This window comes from Silene latifolia, chromosome 3 (genome assembly GCF_048544455.1).
Source record: "Silene latifolia isolate original U9 population chromosome 3, ASM4854445v1, whole genome shotgun sequence".
Classification (NCBI taxonomy): Eukaryota; Viridiplantae; Streptophyta; class Magnoliopsida; order Caryophyllales; family Caryophyllaceae; genus Silene; species Silene latifolia.
In genome coordinates, this window is record NC_133528.1 from 57408708 (window position 1) to 57431425 (window position 22718).

Here is a 22718-nt window from a genome sequence, read left to right on the forward strand (position 1 = left end):
CCCTAATGATACGATATGCCTACCTCAATGCGCAGGCCACTCTACAGTATTTACATTTCAGTTTCTCAGAAGAGCAACTTGTATATTCTTCAGTCCCTCGACTCTCGAATGCAATCTTAAATCTAGATATATACTCACACACTGTAAACAAAGAAAAATTCAAAGCCAAAACAGTAGTAAAAGTAATCAAAGAAGTATGATTGCCGAATTACTAGAAGAATGATCAAACATCCATAGCAATATCTTACTCCCTCCATACTAGGTAGCACGGACACTCCTCCTAATCAGCCTTCCCGTGTCGGACACCCGTGTCGGACACACGTCAAAACATGTCGGGCACTTATAAAGCCGTGTCTAACTTTCATCTTTTATTTGGGCACGTGTCCGACACGTGTCCATGGTATTTTGAGCCGTGTCCATGGTATTTGGACACACCTTCAAACAGAATCAAGTTGAATTTAAGGTAAATGACATGAATTGTTATATGGTTGAATTTGGTGGAGAAATAAGTTGAATTGGGGGCAAATGATGTTCTTTAGACTAGTAATGAGATGTCAAAATAGATTGATTATAAGTTGGTTTTTGGTTTTGGAAATGAGAATAAGTTATAATTAATGTCAAGTTTTACCTTCACTTATTTAAATTTAATATTCAATATTTTTTCAAAAATAAAATCACATAAATAACTATAAAATATATATTTTATTAAATTTAAATGACGTGTCCCGTGTCCTAAATTTCATGGGATGTCGTGTCGCGTGTCCGTGTCGTGTCAGTGTCCGTGTCCGTGTCCGTTTTGGTGCTACCTAGCCTCCATACCACACCAATGGTAACATTGAGAATCTTGCCACTATTCATGATCGTAGGAGATCTTCGATGTTACTCATAGTCATGTGAGATCTTGTTTGATTTATCGTCATGAATGTTATAAGAATATCAAATTTTTATAATTTTTAATAATGTGTAACTAAAGATATTCGCGTTACAAAACGTGTCTCGACAAGTGTGAAAAAGTCAATGTTACCATTTGTGTGATATGGAGGGAGTATTAGTTAATAATCTAAGAAGCCAACAAACTAATTGAAGATTTAATGATGATCTAAGTTATTGGGGATTACCATCATTTTTTTTGGTACATATTGGGGATTACCATCATAATCACCGTTAATCACAAAACCCGCATTAACTAACCTAACTTAATGAATATAAACATAATTAAACAACTAAACATAATAAAATACTCAATAAGGAAATTAAATTGTAGTCGGTCAATAATATACCAGAAATTCAGAATAGTCTTTCTTCTAACACTGCACAATTTTTCACTGTATTAGAGAGAGGATGTAAATATTTATAGGTATAACGAAAAGGTAATGTCTTTTCATTACCTTTTTTTTCCTAATCCGAATTATTTGACCCGTTTTAAAATTTAAAACGACTAATCTGTTTTATGCAAGACCTAATCTCGCTTAAGACGTTTAAATGCCAACATACATGCGTATAAACCTACCTTTCACATTTTTCAACCTGGATGAGTATATTTGATCGTCTTAAGCTTAAGAGTAGCTTAAGAGGGATATAGTGTCTATCTCAAAAGAAAAAACCATTTTATTTCCACCTTTTTACTATTTTAGGCTTTTAGCTGGGGTTTTATCACTATTCAATTATTCATCATCATCACCCTTGCATTTCTATTAGTTTGGATTTTCCATTGTTGAGCAATTTCTTGTGAATTTTTATGGGTAATTTGCCTTTTTGGTTTAATTTAACTGGATGCCATGTTATTTTCTCTGAATAATTTTCATTTTACAGTTTACTGTCACAGGTGCAGATGGTACAGTGCATTACTACAGGTTTAATGCAGGGAACAACAATGTCTGCATTCTATAACAATTTCAATTGTTTATCCCAAAAATCCATACTAGTTATTGAGTATAAGAAGTCTTGTTTATATGGTAGACAATCACTTAAGTTTCACAATTATGGAGCTCTTTCATCTTCTTCGCAAGGTAATTATTTGTGTCAGTAATTCCGAAATCTCTCTTTACGCGACTATTTTTGTTATGTTGTTTTGATGCTGTGATTGTATGGTTTATGATAGGGTCCTTGGAGAGGGTAAGATATGCTGTGGAAATTTCTTGTAAGGTAATCAATTTTGATGCTAATTTCGCTTATTTGAATCAATTCTAGTGCTTGGATAGTGTTTGCATTTGTTTTCAGAGTTAAGAAAGATAGCGTGTTTTATTTATTTATTCTTCAAGTTTGCTAGTGATAATGTGGGTGGACCAGGATTATGTAAGTGGAATGCAGCCTCAATTTTGCAGCATTTTAGTGCGATTGATTGTATTTAGCACGCTCATCATATTCAAACAGGTCTTCGTACGCCTCAAGGGCTCCTTCAAATGGCGTGATGAGGGGATCAAATGTATCACTACTTACCTTTGTGTTGTTAACAAAGTGCGTGTTTTTTTTTTTTTTTTTTTTTTTTGGGTAAATGACCAATAATGAAAACTGTGTCAACAATTACATTGAGCTCACAATTAAAAGAAGCGCAACCGAGTTAGCTAGTCATTTTACATTAGTTCATCATAATGTAGAACCAAAGGATCATGAGTCATTGTGTCCACCGTAAACAGTCGAAAATAGAGGAGAAATTAACTACTGTCAGATTGCTGGCTTGTTTAGAAGAACTTCTTTAGTCTATCTTAGATAATACTTCGTACATGTTTTACCTATCGGTGCGCATATATAACTTTTCGCCCATTTCCTTCCCAGTCCAATATTAAGAGAACCGGATTTACACAGTACGCACAAACAAATGTGTTTTTAGTTTTATGCTATAAGAAGTGGTGGCATTTTATAATAAAAGAGCTTATATTTCCTAGTTAAAATTCCCTTCATTGGCTGAAAGTTCATGTTTAGCGCTTCAGTCATGTTGAGTTTAAGATCTGATCTTTAACTTCCTATAATGGTGGTTAGAATTAGGTTGTTATCCGGTATTGCCGTCATGTGTTATGTGCTCTGTTGTCAGGCTAGGATCACACAAACTGCTGCTAATTATTATCGTTAATTCGTTATACATTCGGTATCAATTATGTAGTAGAGTGACAAAAACAGCTCCTTAGTCCTTCCCATTCTAAACAAAACAGTAAGATTACGTATATTGGAGCCATTCAGGAAATGGGTAATGTTGTTCCATATGAATTAAAGTTCATGTTATTTAGCCCTCTAGTAGTTCATGACTATAGTGGATGATGTGGTGGATCCTATATATATATCTCTATTAGCAATGTTACTAAAAATTTGAACTTTTGTCTAAATTTCTCCTTGTAGAAATGACTTTTCACGCCAACAAGATGCCGTCTTGAACATTTATGTTCTTTGTCGTGATGTCTTTTGGTGATATTTTAAAACGTACTTTGTTCTTATTTCTTAAGGCCAAAGTTCTGAGCAAGGAGGAAGTTTTTCCACCCATACAAACTCTTCGAAGATTTCCCATACAAGAGCTTCACTCAAAGATCGTCTTGATCAGATTTGATTCTTCCATCTTGCTTGAGCAAAAGCTCAACCGACAATTTTCATTGAATTCCAGTGCGTATGTGACCATTAAATATGTATATAAAGCTGGTGCGAAGATCATTTTGATGAGTAGCTGGAGTGTCCAAAGGAATACAAAGGTTATCTCAGAGGAAGCTGTTGCAGGTGTGACTTTAACAGTAGATTTTCGCTGCTTTCTGAGTGCTTCTTCATCTCATTTCTTGTATTCTGATTGAGGTTCTATACTTTGCAATTGCAAATACTGGCAGGCAAAGGACTAGCAGTCTTTATACTTACTAAGATTTTAGGGCAGCAATTATCCTTCAACTTAGTGTTGCATAGGACGGTCTTATTAGTAAGATGAGCCTCTTAACAATCAATGCAACTAAAAATTCATCGAATATATTAAGCGTCTGTTTATTTTAGCGACCTCATTTTAATAACTGTCATTAAAATAAAAAACAATAAACAAGTCGTCAAAATTAAAATTGCATGTTACATAAATATGTATTTGCCCTTTTACACGTTGACCTGCAATCATTCTGGTCTTGTTTCATGTTATATGAGATCTTATAGGAGAGTTGTTTTCATTTTGAGTTTAAGTATAATACATACTAGTATGGGTGCCCGGCTTCGCCCGGGCTACCTGTATTTAGCATTGAAATATATTTTCAATTAATTAAAACTATTTTAAAGTTGCATAACTCATAAATCCCATTAATATATTTTTCTATGATACGGAGTATATCTTAAAATTACAGTGAAATAAATTATGAGACAACTACTCCCGCTATTAATATTTTACTTAAATCGATTGCTTTAGCTATTTTTTCATATATACTTTCTTTTGTTCGAATTGTTACTTTTATTACATTCGTTATTATTACTTTTACTTTCACTACTCCTGCCGTAATTATTGTTACCTAATTATTGTTACTTTCACTACTTGTACATTAATATTGATAATTTCACTACTCCCGTTGTTACTTCTGTTATTTTCACTACTCCCGCTCGCTGTTAATATTATTACTTTGACTATTCAAATGAGTGATTACTATCATATTACTATATCGAATGTTATTACAATTCTTTTCACTACTAACAGAATTACTTTAAGTATCCAATGAGTGATTACTATATCCAATTAAGGTTACTTTTATTACTCTCACTACTCAAAATAAATATATTACATATATGCATTTAAATATATTACATATATGCATTAAATTAATTAAGTAGAAATAATTATGGAATATTGTATTTTTTGGAAATCTAGCTTGATTTATTTACTTTTTAATAGTTTCCAAAATATAATATACTTATATTATATTTGTTTATGTTAAAATATTTAACATCTTTATACTAATTAATACCATAAGTGGGGTATATTTATTTTAAGGAAAATTATCATATTCCGTGTTCTCTAAATTTATACTTCAATCAAAACTATATAATATGTACATTGAAGTCCCTTGTTCAGGTCCATCGCAGAGTGCTAGTGATTTAAAACTATATAGTATAATTAATTTGTATAAATTTCTTTAATTACATTGAAGTCCCTTGGTTTCTGGAATTAATATGTAGTATTGATTGATTGATTGATTTGTATTTGTGATATTACTGCTTTCCAAGTAGACTGTTTTGCTTTAACAAAAAAAAAAAAAAGTAGATTATTTTGCTGAATTCTTTTTATCTAAACTGTCAGATACTCTTTAAGACTTTGTATATCTTGTAAAACTTATAACGTCCCATCGTATTGTAGAGCCACCCTTTGTGAACCCTGACCATGCACTATGATGACAATTTTTCTTATAAATAAGTGACGGTAGTACGACAGTAACTAATCCAGCTTTTACAACCATACTTCCAAAGAGGACATACTAATATATTTGAGTTACCATTCTTTGCAGATTTTCTTTCATCCATTCTCGAGTTAAAAGTTGTTGCTGGTAAAAACATATTTCTAGATCAGCCGACAATGGCGGAACAGTTTGAGCTAGCAGATATCATCCTCTTCAAAAATCTTTCTAACTACAAGCAGGAAATTGGCAACAGTTCTGATTTTGCTAAGAGATTGGCATCTGGAGTTGATATATTCATCAACGACTCATTTTCATCGGCTCACAAAGTTCTTGCATCAACTGTTGGGGTGACTCAGTTCTGTTGTGTATGTCTTGCTGGCTTCTATTTTGAAGATTCCCTGCACAAATTGAAGAAAATATCAGAGTGCAACAATCGTCCTTATGTTGCAGTGGTAAGCCCTCAGAGCCTCTTCTTGTAAGTTTATTTAATACAATCCACCTTTAAGAGACTTTAACTGTTACTTTTCAGTCCACCTGAAAGCTATTTTACTTCAACGCTTCCCTTTGGTTGCATGTCAGACACACTGATAATCTCTGATTATCTGATTTCATATAGACACGTTGGCGTGGCATTATAAGGTTTTTTTTTTTTGACAAGCAAGATATGATATTAAGTAAGGGACACCAAGGGCTGATGCCCTTGTACATAGGATATCATAGAGGTCGCAACTATCTACAAGAAGACGCGATTTCCGTTCAAACCAATTACACCACCAAATAACCAAGAAACGATTTTCTAAAGTCCGGCAACGCAACCTTTTTTCATTCTTCTCTTCCAAGTAGAGAGTACATCTTTCGCCTTTCGAGAATGGACCCAACTTACTCCAAAGAGAGACTAGCAAGGCTAAAACTTCTACTTTTAAGCAAATCTTCTGTAGCCCTTTGGTTACTGCCCAAGCAAAAAAAAAAAGCTGTAGTAGAAGCCTCTTCTTGGTAGTTTGTTTAATATAATCCACCTTTAAGAGACTTCAACTGTTACTTTTCAGTCAACCTGAAAGCTATTTTATTCGATGCTTCCCTTTGGTTGCATGTCACTTGTTTGACACTCTGATAATCTCTGATTATCTGATACGTATCATACAACACGACACTTTGGCGTGGGCGCGTGGCATTATAAGGTATTTTTTTTTTATTTGATAAGTAAGAAAATATTAATTAAGGGACACAAAGGACTGATGCCCATGTAGAAAAGATATCATAGAGGTGGCACCCATCTACAAGATGACGCGATTTCCTTTCAAACCAATTAAACCATCAAATAACCAAGAAACCATCTTCTAAAGTCCGGCAACACAGCCTTTTTTCATTCTTCTCTTCCAAGTTGAGAGTACATCTTTCGCCTTTCGAGGATGGACCCAACTTACTCCAAAGAGAGACTAATTTTAACACAGGAGAGCAACTCTAAAAGCCTCAATAAAAAGGGTTCCTCCTAGTCTATGGAAATCTAAATAACAAAATATTCCAAAGATGTAGGGAAATTGGGGATTCCTTTCAAGTAGAGATTCTAAAGATGTAGGGAAATTGGGAGTTTAAAGTAAGGTCTCCACGCCAAGTATCGTGGTAAAATAAAATTCTTGCTTCATTTCCCACCTGACAAGCCATGGAGTATTGGAAAAATTTCAAACCCGAAATAATCGACTTCCAAAGGCCAACACCTTGCGAACTACCAGCCTCCTTACTCTACCAACCTAGCTTGTGTACCTCATATTTGATGCTTATGACACTATTCAAAAGCGCCTCATTTTCAATGGCAAATCTCCACAACCACTTTGCTTAAGTGCGGTATTCACAATTCGGAAATGTCTTAAGCCAAGACCACCATCAAATTTATGAGATCATACTTCATGTCAATTCACCAATGGAAATCCTTGTTCGATTATGTGCCACCCCACTAGACATCATGTTCGGTAACTTTTCAAGCTTTGAAGTAACACTAACCGTGGTAGTGAAAAGAAACATAAAGTACACCGGACGGCTTAATAGAGTACCTTATTGAAGAGTTAGACGACCACCTTTAGAGAGAAGCTTTGTTTTCCAACCTGCTAGTCTTGTTTGCAAATTGCAACCTCACAACAATGAGATCCCAAACTGATTTACACTTGTAAGAGGCATCAAGGGGAATTTCAGGACGAGGGAATATTGTGATGCTCGGACTCTTCACCTGACCCTGAGGATCCGGTGGACAGAATCCGGACACGGATCCAGACATGGATCCTTGACGGATTCTTCTATGAGAAATCGGTGTGAGAGTGTTTTGTTTTTAACCTCTGTTTTGTACAACAGCCCTATATCAAGAGTGATCTTGACATGAATTTAATGCTGTAATAAAGTCTTCATTCATATTAAACATGAAGAAACTACTTTTCCTTTCTTTTCTTTGATTTTTTTAACTAATAATCAATTTTTTCAAAAAAAAATAAAAATTAGCCGAGTCCAAATTTAAATTTGGATCCTCGTATCCGAGTCCTTGTTTTTGAGATTTCAAGGATCCGACACTCGGATCCGTACCCGTGTCGGATCCTCGTATCCAAGTCCGAGCATCACAGGGGAATAGAATCTATGCCACAATAAAGAAATCAGCTTAAGTGATTAATGTTTGGAATTTGACCCACCAGGATAAGCACCCTCTTTGTGAGATCAATCTTAAGGCTAGATATCGCTTCAAATAAGACCAGAGCATATTTCAGGATCCCTAAATTTTTTTCACCTGGTTGAAAAATATCAAGATATTATCAGGGAGGAGAAGGTATGAAATGGTAAGATGCTCGGAAGAGTTGTTCCTTATCTCAATACCCTTTAAAAAACTGCTTCCACTGCCTTCAATTGACTAAGGGATTCCATAATGTATGAACAAAAGAGATGAAAGTGGGTGACCTTGACAAAGGCCTCTAGAACTATCAAAGAAACTGGTTGGTTCCCATTAACAAGCACTCAGAAACGAGCAGTAGAGATACAAAACAGTTGCTACTTTCTCTATTTGCTTGGAAATCCCATTTCTTCAGAAGTAGACATTGGGAAACTTTAAGACAAGTGATCAAAATTATTCTCAAGAAGATCAAGTTTGCATAAGAGGTCTGGCTAGTTAGTCTTAATTAAGGAGTCAATGCCCTCATTGGCAACAAGGATGACATCCAAAACTTGGTGTCTGGGGACACATGCATATTAAAACAGACCTCCAGAAGCTTACTTATTACTTTTTTCAACCGCAGAGCCACACCTTTTAGAAACAATTTTATAAGCACTACAAATAAGACTCATGGGTCTAAAATTCTTTGTCATCTGCTCGGGCGGCTTTCGGAATCAGACTTGAAGTTGCATTCAAGCTCTTCTAAGAAACACCGTTTTTATGAAACTATAAAAAGACCCATGTCCTTTACTTTCAGAATGTCCCAACAATGATAAAAGAATATGATGTTCAAATCATGTGGTACCAAGATCATTGTAGCTTCCCAAACTTCCTCCTCGACGAAAGGAGATTCCAAGTTAGTGGGCATCATCGAAGATAAAAAGAGTTCAAAGTAAGTCCCTTGAATTGAAGCTAAAAGTGAAATCTTTCTGATAAAAAGTCTTGTAAAAACCAGTGATCGCTCTTTTACAGAGGATGTCTCGTGGAAGAACTCCCCCATCCACATGGATAGATATAATGCTTTCAAATTTCTTTCTATTGCTTGCCCTATGGAAAAACTTAGTGTTCCGATTGTCCTCTTTACCAAGATCATAGTAGCTTGGAGATAGATCTTTACCAAGATCATTTCCAAATAGTGGCATCATTGAAGATAAGAGAGTTAAAAGTAAGTCCCTTGAATTGAGGCTAGAAATGAAATCTTCGTGATACAAAGTCATGTAAAAACTAAAACCCAGTGATTACTTCTCTTACAGAGGATTTCTCATGGAAAAACTCCCCATCCAAATGGATAGATCTAATGCTTTTCAATTTCTTTCTATTGCTTGCCACCTTATGGAATGATTCGTGTTGAGATCATCCTCTTTTGTCAAGCATTGCTTTGCTCTTTTCCCGCCCAAATTAATCAGTTGACCTTCTAAGTTGGGAGATTTTTTTCGTCTTTATTCTGGAAAGTCCCATCAGAAAAACAAAGAGATATTGAGCTTTTTCCTTCACATCCCAAACTTGAGCCCAGCAACCAAATTTTACAATTTTCTATTTAAATGACCGAAACATCTGTGTTCCATTGTTTGATGCTTGCTTTAGAAGAGTCCATTTCTTTGCTAGAACAAAACTGTAGAGCCACTTATCCTAAAACGGGACCACCAGACATGGCATTGTAAGTTAAAACCAAAAACATGAACTTCTTCACACAATACTGTGCTGGAGAACATAACCTGAAAGTCTATTTATGTTTACTTTTTCCATATTGTTTAGGTAGGTGGAGGGAAAATTATTGAGAAAGCAGCTGCCTTGTACATTTTAGCTTCTAGATGTGATGGTCTAGTTTTTGTGGGTATGATGGCGTTTCAAATAATGCATGCATTGGGTTTACCTGTTCCCATGGAGTTGGTTGATCCGCAAGGCATAAAGGAGGCCTTAGAATTAGTGAAAATCGCTAAAGACAGAAGCATGCCTATTCTTTTGCCGAAAGATTTTTGCTGCAAGCACGAACACTTGCCGAACCTCATGAAAACACTTTATATTGAGGAGATCCTGGATGGTATGTTTCCTTTTTCAAGGGTTCAATCGTTGTTTATGTGTTATGGTATCAGTTTGAGTAGTATTATTTTTTATCGGTTTGTCAAGTCATTTTAAAAAGTTCCGGATATGACAGTACATTTATCTGTTTATGTAGCCGTTTTTAGAAGGGGTTTTGGTACTACTTCCTCCTATTCTATTAAATTTCCCATTCTGAATTTAGCAAATTTTTGGATCTTTATAACTCTAGTTCAAGTAACAGTATCTCATGGCCCACCTTCATCATTCCGATTTAGCCCTTACAAACTACAATTGTCTACCACCTACTTGCTTTTCTGACTATATGGGCCAAAAGCAAATGGAGTATTCCATTGAATAGTAAGCAGTACAAATTTTCATTGGGTGGTTCTTTGCAAACTTGGAATTATATACGTACTTTATATGGCTTTCTCTGCAATGCTTTGGGAATAGAATAAATTCTCTGCTGCCCTGAATTTGGTCTTGGGTCAGGCTGCCATAACGTTGACATTTCTACATTGCCTAACTTGCAGACAAACTTTTGGTATTGTCTTAATTGTCGAATGTTTGGTATGGTCTTTTCTCCCTTTTAAGGACAGTGTACTTCCAGGAAATGGTCTTCCATTCATACAAACAAGTACCCTGTCCTTAAATGGTATCTTGCTCTTCTATCCAGCATTGCTTAAATAAACTGTAGGTCATCTTAATTGCTCTTTGCCTCCAATAAATATTCCCTCCCTTTCATGGGAAAGTTAGCATTTGGTTTTGGCACGATTATTCACGGGAAAGTTAGCATTTGGTTTTGGCACAATTATTCACGGGAAATTTAGCGTTTGGTTTTGGCACAATTGTTTACGCAAATAAGTTGTATGCATGTGTTTTACTACATTAACCTCACATTACTTACCTTGACTCTCATTACTCTCCATATACCCCATTCTGTCATTCACCAATCACCACCACTCCTCATGCCCCACCATTACTCTCGCCTCACCACCTCATACCACACTACCACCACTACTGTCGCCTCACATCCACCGCCTACGCTCCACCGACATCCTCACATCCACGCTCCACTACCGCCACCACCACTCACCTCACCCCTTCCATTGTCGCTCATATCTAAAATTGGCTCGTGAAGGAGGAGATTGGCATCATTGAAAGCTTTGAGAGAGGAGATCGGTGCTGTGGAGGCTGTGGTAGAGCGCAGTGGCTGCTTTAATGGAGTGGTGATCGGCATCATGGAGGTTGAGGGTGGTGTAGATCTAGATTGAAAGAGGTTGTTGGGAAGAGGATGTTTGGGGCTGTGATGGTCGAAAAGGTGTTGGACTGTTGGTAGTTATTGGTGGTGAGAAAGGGAGTGTGTGACGAAGGTGGTGGTGCGACATAGGGTGGGGCAAAACCTGAAGATGGCGGTCTGGTCATCCGGTGGAGGTGACGTTGGGGTAGTAAAGGTGGATGGCGGTCTGGTCATCCGGTGGAGCTGGTGTTAGGGTTGTGGAGGTAGGAGGAGATAGAAGGAGAGATGAAACGCGTGTATGAGGATGGTTGAGTTGTGAGTATGCAAGAGGCATATGGGTCATTTGGTTAGTTTATTTTTTACATTTAAGAAAATGGTATGAATCCAGTGAATGAGCTGGAAATGGAAAGTGATGTGATTCCAGTGAATGAGATGGAGTATTTATTAATGCCACAAAACTGGTAATGATGACCTATAGTATGATGTGGTTAAAATTTAAGTTTTCGGGGTGAGCTATTGGAGTTCTAAGTAGAAACCTGTCTACAAAACCTTATAAGATCACCTCATTTTATAATAGGACTATCTTGCTCAATTCTTATTCTTAGTGTCAGAATCAACTTTTTCAGGTGAATTTAACTGAGTACTAATTCTCGTCACTTTCTGTTTATGTATTCTTTCCACTACGGACTTCTTTATTGTGATATGTTCCTTGTAGGTAGGAAAATATCTCACTTTTTTGTGTAACATCCATCAATAGGTTGGCAGCCTGTTGATCTCGGACCAAATTCATTTGTTGAGATTGCGTCGTTTCTTTCAGGGTGTAAGGTGAGGTATGATGCAGTTGATGTTTGATGCTTTCTGATGATGCCAAAGATTTACCGGTGATCTTCGCCTACTCTTTGTCATCAAATTGTTTTTTCTCTGTGACACCATTGCTAACATGAATTGCAAAAAAAAAAAGATTATATTCCGTACATGCGTACAGCGCTTAGCCGCTTACTATTCATACTAGATGAGGTCGTATTTCCCATGTTATTGTTAGCTCTCCTTAATTCTAAAAGACCATAACTTCCCTAAAATGTTTTCCCTTTTTTATTAACCAATATCTTTTTGGCACTTGTTTGTATTCGTAGACTGAATCACGGAAGTTTCTTTTGTTTAAGTGCTTCAATTTTGTTGCATTATTACTTTATTAGTTACCGAATCACAATGCTGACATGGTGAAGAGATAGCAGAGTTCATTTATATGGAGGCATGTTGCTAATTGAGGCCTTGGGAGAAAGACTGTTTGTGAAGGTGTGATCTGTATGGGTCAGCTTTTACCCTGTTTTTGTGATGATTATGGGTCAGTAATTTCTTTTCTTATTTGCTGATCTCATGGAAGTTTTTTGTCGCCTTTAAAGTGGTGCAAAGGAGGATCTTTGTTTTGTCATTCTATGATTGGATGCATTTCATTGTCTGTTACTCTGTTGTATTCCTGGAACTGTGAACCGTGAATTGTGAAATATTTATTCTAATCAAGTTTTTGTGAATAATTTACCGTGTTCCTCTAATACATTGCTTTCACCATTTTCAGAAGGCTATGTGGATCGGTCCTCTGAAATTTGTAGATTCTGATGAAGATGCTGATGGAGCATCTAAACTAATACTTATTCTTGATGAACTGAGTCAAATGGGATGCCAGATGACAATTGTTGGGCACATGGCATGTGAGACAGTCCTTCAGTTTTCAAGATCGGTATCAACATATGATATGATTGAGCCCACATCTGTAGTTTGGGAATTTTTGAAAGGAAAAATTCTTCCTGGACTGCTGGCATTAGATAGAGTATGTTCTATTAATCCCTTACTCTTCATTGTCTGAAGCACAAAAGACCAATCAAAGCATGAAAAAAATATATTAGTGTTATGTTTTTGCTAATAGTTGGCTTGGGTGTTGATGCGTCTACTTCACAATTTATACTTTGTGCCACCTAATGTGATTGTTTATACTTGTCTTTCTAATCTGTTCCAATTGAATTGTTATGCTTTCACGAGGAGTGACAGATTACTGATAAAATTCTTATTATATTTCCAGCTAATTTCAAAAACCATACACTATGCTTACGCCCTTTTGGTAAGGAAATGTGTCTCTTGTACCCCCTTTTGGTAGCTGGCGGATGCATCCCACTTATAGAATCGTTATAATCAGGCACGTGATATAAAATGTACTGCAGCTAATAGGAGATAGCTGTTTATGAAATGTACTACGGCTTTCCCCCCAATAGTCTCTTTGTTGAGAAAAACAGCCATATAGAGGTATTCTTTTGCTAAATTCTGGTCGCATAAATAGAGGAGTCCCAAAGCTACCCTTCAACAACCACTATGCTTACGCTCATGTTGAATGCCCTCTTCTTTTATTTTCTCTTCCTTTGAACTTGAGGGCGTGCGACAAGATATGACAGGGATGAGGCATTGAGAAGGGGGTGGGGGATGAGAATGAAAGGTATATGGAATAGAAAGTGGAAGAAATGTAGAAGTTCTAGTGGCTAGAGGACGCCCATGATGAATAATGGATGGTCCTAGTGGTGACTACCGACTAGTGAATGATGCTAAGTCAATCACATGATACGAGTAACGGGGAAGAGAAAGTGAGAAAGGAGGATTACATATGGCATTTGCATGGATTCAATGAGATTTAAGTTGTTTAGACTTCTGCCTTCTGGCCACCAGATTTCGCTACCTACTTATGTCCTCTATTTCTACTCTTTTTTCGCTCTTCGTAGTATAATTTTCCTTATTGATAGGGAGAAGTTATTAAAAAAACATCTCTTGCAAACTTATGTTCCACTTCCTTTTTCTCGCGATTTATAAGCTTCAGTTGAGGGTGTAGTAAGCCATCTACTTTTACTTTTTATGCATATTTGGTTGGAGCTTACTGCTTGACCTTGCTCAAGGTCACCAACTGGGTCGTGACCTTGTTGGGTCACCTTAATCATGATTAAGAAACAAATTAGCATGACCCAAGGGGGTCACCAAGGCAAGAAGAGGTCAATTGGTGACCTCCTATGTTACTCAGACACGGATACGAAGTATCGTATCCGATACGTATCGGAGTATCCGACACGTGATTTTGAATTTTAATAGATACGGGAATACGGTCAAAGGAGTATCTTGACTTTTTTTTAGACACGGATACGATACGTTTTATATATGTATTTTTTATTATATTTGAGAAATAAACAAAAATATACTTTATAGTTTATACTGTATTTTTTTTGTTTTAGTTCTCCTTCTCTCTCTCCTTTTCCACTCTCCTTTTCCACGCACACCGCTCTCCCTCACACAAAGATCAAGATCAATCTCTTTCTCACACCAAAGATCAAGATCAAGATAAGATCCTTTCCATATATAAATATTAAAATATTACAGTTAAGTCTTGTTTTTCCATCAAAATTAAGATCAAGATCAAGATGTTTCCATTGTCGTTGCCGTATCCGTATCGTGTCAGTAATTGGCGTATCCGATACGTATCCCGTATCGTATCGTATCGATACGGAATACGCCACTCAACAGACGTGTCCGAGTATCGTAGGTGACCTCTTTTACTCACCTTGACATCTTTGGTGACCCAGGAGGTGTCATCCTCTTATTGGTTGAAAATGATTGGAAGAGTGGAAAGTGTAAAATAGTTGAGTGGAAAAGTGGAATAAAATAGTTGAGTTTGTGACCTAGGTGGTGACCTTCTGCTTGGGAGGGGTAAGTGGGTCGATAATTAAAATGGGATTAGGAGCTAAAATATTGGTGACTTAGTTAGCTTGACCTTCTGCTTGGGGATGGTCATTGAAACGAATAGAATTACTCATTCTAGATGTTTCTACATTAATCTTTTGTGAAGGGAAACTGACTGATATATATATATGCTATTAAACGTAAATTTGCAGGCATACCCATTTGAGATAGACTGGAACACAGTTTACCATGACCCTGCTCGACCTCTAGTAGTTGATATTGGAAGTGGTATATTTCATATTGTTTGTTATTTTCTCATTTCCTTATCTTTCTTTCTTATTTTGAAATAGCAAATTAGAATTTCACATTTGTCATGCCTGTCAGCATATGGACCTATGGTTCATGCAAATTCGCAAGACATTTCATGAAAAGCTCTAGCATCTAGAGTGGTTATCCTCAATCCTCATGTTATTAAATTTTGACTTGCCCTCGTAACCAACCAATGGTCTTGACCTGAACTTGGATGCTGCACCATAAATGCTACCTGTGCTGCCCTCAAATGCGATCGTAGTGACCTTCAAGCCATTACAAAGCGGGCAACGATGGAGCGCCGTAGCCAAATTTAATTTCATACTGTCTCAGTCATACTTTGTACTTCACCATGAATTTTAAAATTTGAAACCTATGTTCTGATTTATTTCCTCCAGCTTCTGATGAAGGACGGTTCAAACTTACGAAAGATAGCAATATCTTGTAGATATGGGATATTTTCGAATACTATATTCCTAATATTGGGGTCTAAAATTTTTGCAGTTGTGCTGTTAGTTTGAATGTGTTAACCATGAAAACAGGTCTGGGCCACAACAATAAGAGGAGAGAGAGCCTACTGCATAAGCCCAAGAAAGCTTCATCTTAAAACCAATTGGTGATAGGAGTAGCTTCTTGATTTATTAAGTATTGAACCCCCTCATTTTGTCAATGTGGGTAAACCACATAATAGGAGCTTTTATCTTAACAGAATGGAATGTTGCATTCAAAACTTAGGCTTCCACCTTTCCCTCAATGAGTTCGCCTACGTTATTTGCATCTCTTGTGATTTTTTTGCTGAGAATTTTGCTGCATAAATATTCTTTCCCTAAAAATGTCCCAATATGTTGAACTCTTCTCTTATCTCTTTTCATCTTCGACAAATCTCAAAATCCTGCAGGAAATGGATTATTTCTCAAGGGGATGGCTAAATCACGAAAGGATTTGAACTTTCTTGGCTTAGAAATGAATAAGAAGGTTTATCATTTGCATCCCACCCCTTCATTCCTTGGCATAGCTTTGCTTTTGTTACACTTACATTTTAACTAACTTGTTTTCCAACCATTATATATTTTCAGCTGGTGATCAGTTGTCTGAATTTTGTACATCAATCAGAACTAAAAAACCTGTAAGTATGAACGCTTCATATTCAGATATGCCTTATTCCTGGCAAAATTGTTTTATTTCCATGAAATCATTGCTCTAAATGGCACTAGACTGTGTGTGAAACCACTGTAGTGAGCTTTAAAAAAAGTTGTCGATTGCATATTGATTACCTTAAAGAAATCCTATGGATTGTTCCGCACAAACTGCATTAAGCTAATAATGTCTGCAAGTCTGCAACTTCATGTGTTCATTATTCACTTCTGCTCCTTATAATGTAAGTTGTGCGCTAGATAACACTTTCTGGAAATTTGTGTAGCCTTAATATGGAAGGATGAAATTTTTATATTATGCATCCTTTTTCCTATTACAAGTTTTAATTATTCTTTGATGATAGAATTTGATTTTTCTTGTCTTATTATTTGATTCTGTTTCTTTAATTTTTTTTTATTTTTAAAATATTACTCCTTTCATTTGAGTTTTTTTTTTTACTTCCCAAAGTTGTTAATTATTTTTTCTTCTGTTGGATTTTATATTTACATTATTAGGCCCTGTTTTTTTTTGTTTTTTAATTTCATCTTTGTTCAGTTTAGTTTAATTCATTTGTAATTCAGTTCAATTCTGTTTAGATTTATTCACTTCAGACAATATCAGTAGAAAGGAACGAGGCCTCTTAGTGTCATTTAAATTTCTGTTTTAACTCTGTTTCAAAAGGTATTCCACATTTTCGTACGACTTTTTTTCTTCGGTAATATCTTTCAGGACTTTTACCCTTTGTAAAACGTAGTCTTTTGACAATATTATGTTTTTTTTTGCTTTAGGCATTTCATAGCGACAAATGCCACTTCATCATTTCGTACGATAGTGTCCAGTTATCCGGGACCAGTGGAGCTGGTGTCGATCCAGGTGAGTCTAGTCAAAGCTATGTAATGAGGCTGATTGGTAGTAATATTACTTGGTTACTGTCTCTCATTCTTATATGTATTCAAGAGCTTTATATCTTCCAGAGGGTATTTTGAATTACCTCACTCGTGAAACATTGTTGCTTGAAGGTGTATCTGCCAATTTCTTTCCCTCAGGTAATTTGTTAAAGAATAGAAACTTGTGGAGTTGTGGTGCCAATCATGAATTGTCACATTTGAATGTGCCCCCTTATCTTATTTCTTCTTCCATATATATATATATATATATATATATATATATATATATATAGTGTAAAGATCATTTGAGTCAGTATGCTTTACACTCAGCCCATGTCTCCTCTGCCCATCGGATTTGGATGAGGAAGATGAATGGTTGAGATTAAAAGCTAAAAATGATGATTATTAGCCCAATTAACACTCTATCTCTCTACTCAACCTAATCAATTACTAACCCACTTAATCAATCCCTAATTTAATATATATACTATTTTTCAACCACTTCTCTCTCCATCTCCCACAATTTCATACCTCCTCTCCTCTCTCTAAAATTATAAACCCTAAAAAATTTACTCCTCTTCTTCCTCACCACCACCGTGACACACACACCCCCACCACCTCACGGCAACCTGCCCCACCACCCACCCCCACCCCAGATCTGCCATCACCCCACCTCCCACCCCCACCCCAGATCTGCCATCACTCCACCACTCACTTCCCACACCCACCCACCCCACACCAAAACCACCCCACACACACTCTCCTACTCCGCCGACCACCGCACCACCGCCACCACAACACATACACCACCAACACCAAATCTGCTGCACCACACACGCCACCGCCACCATAATAACAACACCCGCCCTACCACCACCACCATTAGTCGCGTCCTATCCCACGTAAATCACGACGACCGGTCGTCCTTCCTCCCTCCGGCTCGTTTCAGATCTAAGAGGCTTTTTTTTGTTTTAATTCTTTTCAAAATATCGTTCTTTACTTGATGTTGTTCCTGATTTGATTTTTTTTGTTTTTATTTGTGTTTTTATGTATATTTGGTCGAAATAGATGAGGACTTTCCTGTTTTCCTAATTTTTGGTCTTTCCTTTAGTACGTGTTTTCCTTATTTTGTTTTCATATTTGGACTTTTAGTGCGTGTTCCTAATTTTTGGTCTTTCCTTTAGTGCGTGTTTTCCTGATTTTGTTTTCATATTTGGACTTTAGTGCGTGTTTTCCTAATTTTTGTTTTTTCCTTTAGATTAGATTTTTTATTTTAACTTTAGATCTACAAAATATGTAGTAGATTTTTAAATTTTTGAGTATAATTTATTGATTTTTATTCTTAGATCTACTAAATTAAAATTAGATTTTCGGAAAAAAAAGATGGTATTATCATGAAATCGTGTTGTGTTTATATTTGGTTTTGTATTTTTTTTTTCATCCTCTTCTCCCTTTTCAGATCTGGTTTCTTTTTTTTTTCTTTTTTTCTTTTTTTTTTTTTTGAATATCTCGTTTTTTATGTATATTATGTAAAAAATTTAAGGCAGTGAAGGTTTTATTTTTATTTTTTCTATTTTTTTTTTAAATTCGGGAATTGTTGGTGTTGTGGTCTAGTAAAGTTAAAGTTACATTTATCTCTATTAAAGATATATTTTTATTTATTAAAGTTTCACTCTATTAAATTTGCACTTTTCTTTTTATTAAAGTTACATTTTTCTCAGTCAAAATTACACTTTTCTCCATTAAAATTACAATTTCTTCCGTTAAAATTACACTTTTCTCCATTAAAATTACACATTTTTCTATTAAAATTACACTTTTTTCCATTAAAATTACACTTTTTTCTGTTAAAATTACACTTTTTGTTGTTGTTAGAATTACACTTTTTTCTTTTAAAATTACACTTTTTTCCATTAAAATTACACTTTTTTCCATTAAAATTACACTTTTTTCTGTTAAAATTATACTTTTTCTGCTAGAATAACACTTTTTTAGGCTAAAATTATACTTTTTCTGCTAAAATTACACTTTTTTTTGTTGTTAGAATTACACTTTTTTCTATTAAAATTACACTTTTCCGCTAAAATTACACTTTTTTCCGCTAAAATTACACTTTTCTCCGCTAAAATTACACTTTTTTCTTTTAAAATTACACTTTTTTCTACTAGAATAACACTTTTTTCGGCTAAAATTACACTTTTTCTGCTAGAATTACACTTACTTCTATTGGACTAATGTTACACTCTCAATGGACTTGCACTTTTTTCTGTTAGAATTACACTTTTCTTCATTAAAATTACACTTTTTTGTATTAGAATTACACTTTTCTTCATTAAAATTACACTTTTTTATGTTAAAAGTACACTTTTTGTTGTTAGAGTTACACTTTTTGTTGTTAGAATTACACTTTTTGTTGTTAGAATCACACTTTTTTCTGTTAGAATTATATTTACCTCTATTGGACTAATGTTACACTCTTAATGGACTTGGTCATATTCTCATATTCTCATTGGACTAATGTTACACTCTCAATGGACTATGGACTGTGGACTGAAATTATACTTTTCTGGACTAAAATTACACTTTTCCGGACTAAAATTACATTCTCCTTAACTAAAAATAACAATCTCATTGGACTGAAATTACATTTACCTGGACTAAAATAACACTTTTTGTCATTAAAATAACACTCGTAAAATGCTAAATTACAATAACTTGTGATAAAATGACAAAAATTCAAAATATTATTCGTTAAAATCACTCGGAAAAGATTGAAGTTAAACTTGTAAAACGCTAAATTCTCGAAAATATTTCTTAAAATTACACTTTTTGCTGTTAGAATTACACTCGTAAAATCCTAAAATGTCGAAAACTTGTCTCGAAAAAAAAAAACGAAAAAAACGAAACAGTCGAAAACTTGTCTCGAAAAAAAAAAAACGAAAAAAACCGAAACAGGAAAAATGTTAACAAAATTTTCATAAACTTTGAAGTATAAGACAAAATATGGTGTTAATTGTGTATGATAATGAATTAGTGAATGTATTATTAAAACTAGAGAGAGAAGTGAATTAATTAGTGTTAAGTGTGTTTTTTGCTTTCAATCTCAACCTTCCACCATGCATGATCCAAGGGTTATGGGAGGGACTTATGAACTCAAAAAAAAAGGTGGATATATATATGTGTGTGTGTGCGCGTGTGTGTGTTTCTTTAAATGAAAAGGAATCACATTGCATTTGTTTCGTTTTAATCCAATGTTTGAAATCTCAGTTTGAGACTTGGAGCTAGAATTCGGTTGTCATGGCAAGAAACAAATGCAATCATTGAGTTATAAATGTGGCTGATGCCGCCTTAAGATGCTCTCATGGTAGCTCTTGAAACCTTTATAACTCTTGGTTGCATTAGAGTGACACAGCCCAATTTTAATTTTGCGCGTATGTTTCTCAATTCTAATGTTGTTATGTTTATCATCTAGTGTCCGAACCCTGATTTCAATCAACCTGAGCATAGATGGAGAATGGTACAAAGGTCCCTGGTTGAAGCCATAGCTGATGAGCTTGATCCTGGAGGAAAGGTATCCTTAATATCAATTAATTTTCAGTAGTTAGTTACATCACAAGAAACACCATTGACGACCCCTCTCTCCCCTTATTATTTGCAGAACAGTAGAGTTGTTAAGGTTTTCGTAGTCAGCAGTTTCTGCGATTTTGTACATATCGTAATGCCATGAAATGGTTCTAGTTACAATAGAGTCCCCATAGAATACAGCAAATCGACTAACTGAAATAGATCCGAGTCTTTTAGTTATGAATTAGCATTCACTCGATGCAATTCTCGGTCGAAATTTCTGTTATAGGTCATTCAAAAACAGTCTCACTTTGTTGTTAGCAAAGAGGTAAAACAACGTATTTTGACCACCCCTTACCCTTCCCATTTGCTGGATCCCTGAAGCCACTCATGTCAGTGTTGTTGGAGTAATACTGTGACAATGGCATACTAAATTATTGTTGCAGTCGGTTGATGTAATTTTCAAGTTACTTTTGTTATAGATCAATAAAAGAACGCTTGTTTCTATTTTCAAGAAGGGGCAAGTTAGGTATATCTGATTCGTTTGTCCTGGGGGAAGCCTTTGAAACACGAGGTAATGCTCTCGTAAGACCACAAAATTCAACATTGGCAGATTGCGTACACCAGTGACCAGTGTGAGTGTTTAAGAAGGGAAGAATCTAACTCATTAACCCCTTCTGCTTTCTAGACACCTAAATAGTTGAGTTGCTCTATCCACAACCAACCCCAAATTAAACCCAAGTACGTTGTTCACCTTGATATGTTACTTGTACCTTTTAGAACGATTATATGCGGTGTTAATGAAATGATATAGGATGCCTATAAACATTAATCTCTCTCGGATTTTCACCAAATATGTAGGTGTTTCTTCAATCAGATGTTGAAGAAGTGGCGAGAAGAATGCGTGAGCAGTTCTTGACCGAGGGAAAGCAGAAGTTGGTCATTGAAGACAGTGACAATGATTGTAATGGATGGTTGAAAGAGAACCCGTTTGGGGTGCGGTCTGATTGGGAGCGACATGTCCTTGCTCGTAAACTTCCCATGTATAGACTCATGTTTTACAAAACCGAGAAAGTCGTGTAGAATTTTATTCTATTGGGGTATCTGTTTATACCAACCGTTGATACCATTAGCCGAGTAACTCGTCTATGAAAGAGCAATGACGTATTAAAATAGTCATAGATAGAACAGCAAGTGATGCGAGTAGCTAAAAGAAGATCAACATACGGAGTAAAATACTCCCGAGATATTTGGATTGGTCGGCGGAAGGAGCGTTAGTCATTTATATAAGTTTGTTGTCACGCCAACACTAGGATATGTGCTGAATTTATTGAACATCAAGATATGATATTCTTCTAAAATCACAAAAAAATAAAAAAATAAAAATAAAAAAACAAAAAAAAAACAAACAGAGATGGTTACATATGAAACGACAATCTATCTCTGTACTTTGTACGGTCATAAAAGACGGATTCCTTACAATATGTAACGCGGCTTGATTGTCACAAAACATTTCCATAGGATGCGTATGATCCAACAACACCCAGCGAACTAAGGAAAGTTTTTAACCAAATCAACTCACTTGTTAATGCAGCCATTGCTCGATATTCTGCACCTGCTTATGATCTTGCCACTATTCCTTGTTTCTTTGCCTTCCACGAGATGAGTGTATTTCCCAAGGCCACAAAATAACCAGTAAAGGACCCGTCTGCTCAAGGAGCAACTCGTCCAGTCCGAGTCTGAGTAACCATATAGACGCAAATTCGAATTGCTATGCATTATAATTCCTTTATTCAGGCTTTCCTTTATGT

The 22718-nt window shown here is 35.7% G+C and overlaps 1 protein-coding gene across 5 annotated transcripts; it reads left to right on the forward strand.

Annotated features, from left to right (window-relative positions):
- Positions 1-1500: 1500 nt before the first annotated feature.
- LOC141647657 (uncharacterized) lies at positions 1501-22214 on the forward strand. 5 transcript variants are annotated; one of them, XR_012545787.1, is made up of 15 exons: positions 1501-1742; positions 1826-2009; positions 2102-2145; positions 2374-2457; positions 3438-3702; positions 5448-5791; positions 9781-10066; positions 12060-12127; positions 12879-13130; positions 15226-15301; positions 16221-16297; positions 16399-16448; positions 17245-17329; positions 20611-20707; positions 20816-20916. XR_012545787.1 is itself a non-coding variant. In XM_074455939.1 (15 exons), the coding sequence occupies exons 2-15, from the start codon at positions 1832-1834 to the stop codon at positions 21988-21990; spliced, it is 2130 nt and encodes a 709-aa protein (XP_074312040.1). In that variant the 5' UTR covers positions 1502-1742; positions 1813-1831; the 3' UTR covers positions 21991-22214. The 5 variants fall into 5 exon arrangements, 4 of the variants coding, with proteins under 4 accessions (XP_074312040.1, XP_074312039.1, XP_074312042.1 ...); XM_074455939.1 differs by lacking the exon at positions 20611-20707 and adding an exon at positions 21769-22214 and having other exon boundaries at positions 1502-1742; positions 1813-2009; positions 20816-20914; XM_074455938.1 differs by lacking the exon at positions 20611-20707 and adding an exon at positions 21769-22214 and having other exon boundaries at positions 1502-1742; positions 20816-20914.
- The last annotated feature ends 504 nt before the right edge of the window (positions 22215-22718 follow it).

What these genes read in the sequence shown, in the direction of transcription:
- LOC141647657 (XM_074455939.1), top strand. Translation starts at nt 1,832, where the DNA reads ATGGTACAGTGCATTACTACAGGTTTAATGCAGGGAACAACAATGTCT. An exon ending in ACCTTTGTGTTGTTAACAAA is followed by an intron (nt 2,458 to 3,437) that starts GTGCGTGTTTTT and finishes TTATTTCTTAAG; the next exon opens with GCCAAAGTTCTGAGCAAGGA. An exon ending in ATCGTCCTTATGTTGCAGTG is followed by an intron (nt 5,792 to 9,780) that starts GTAAGCCCTCAG and finishes CATATTGTTTAG; the next exon opens with GTAGGTGGAGGGAAAATTAT.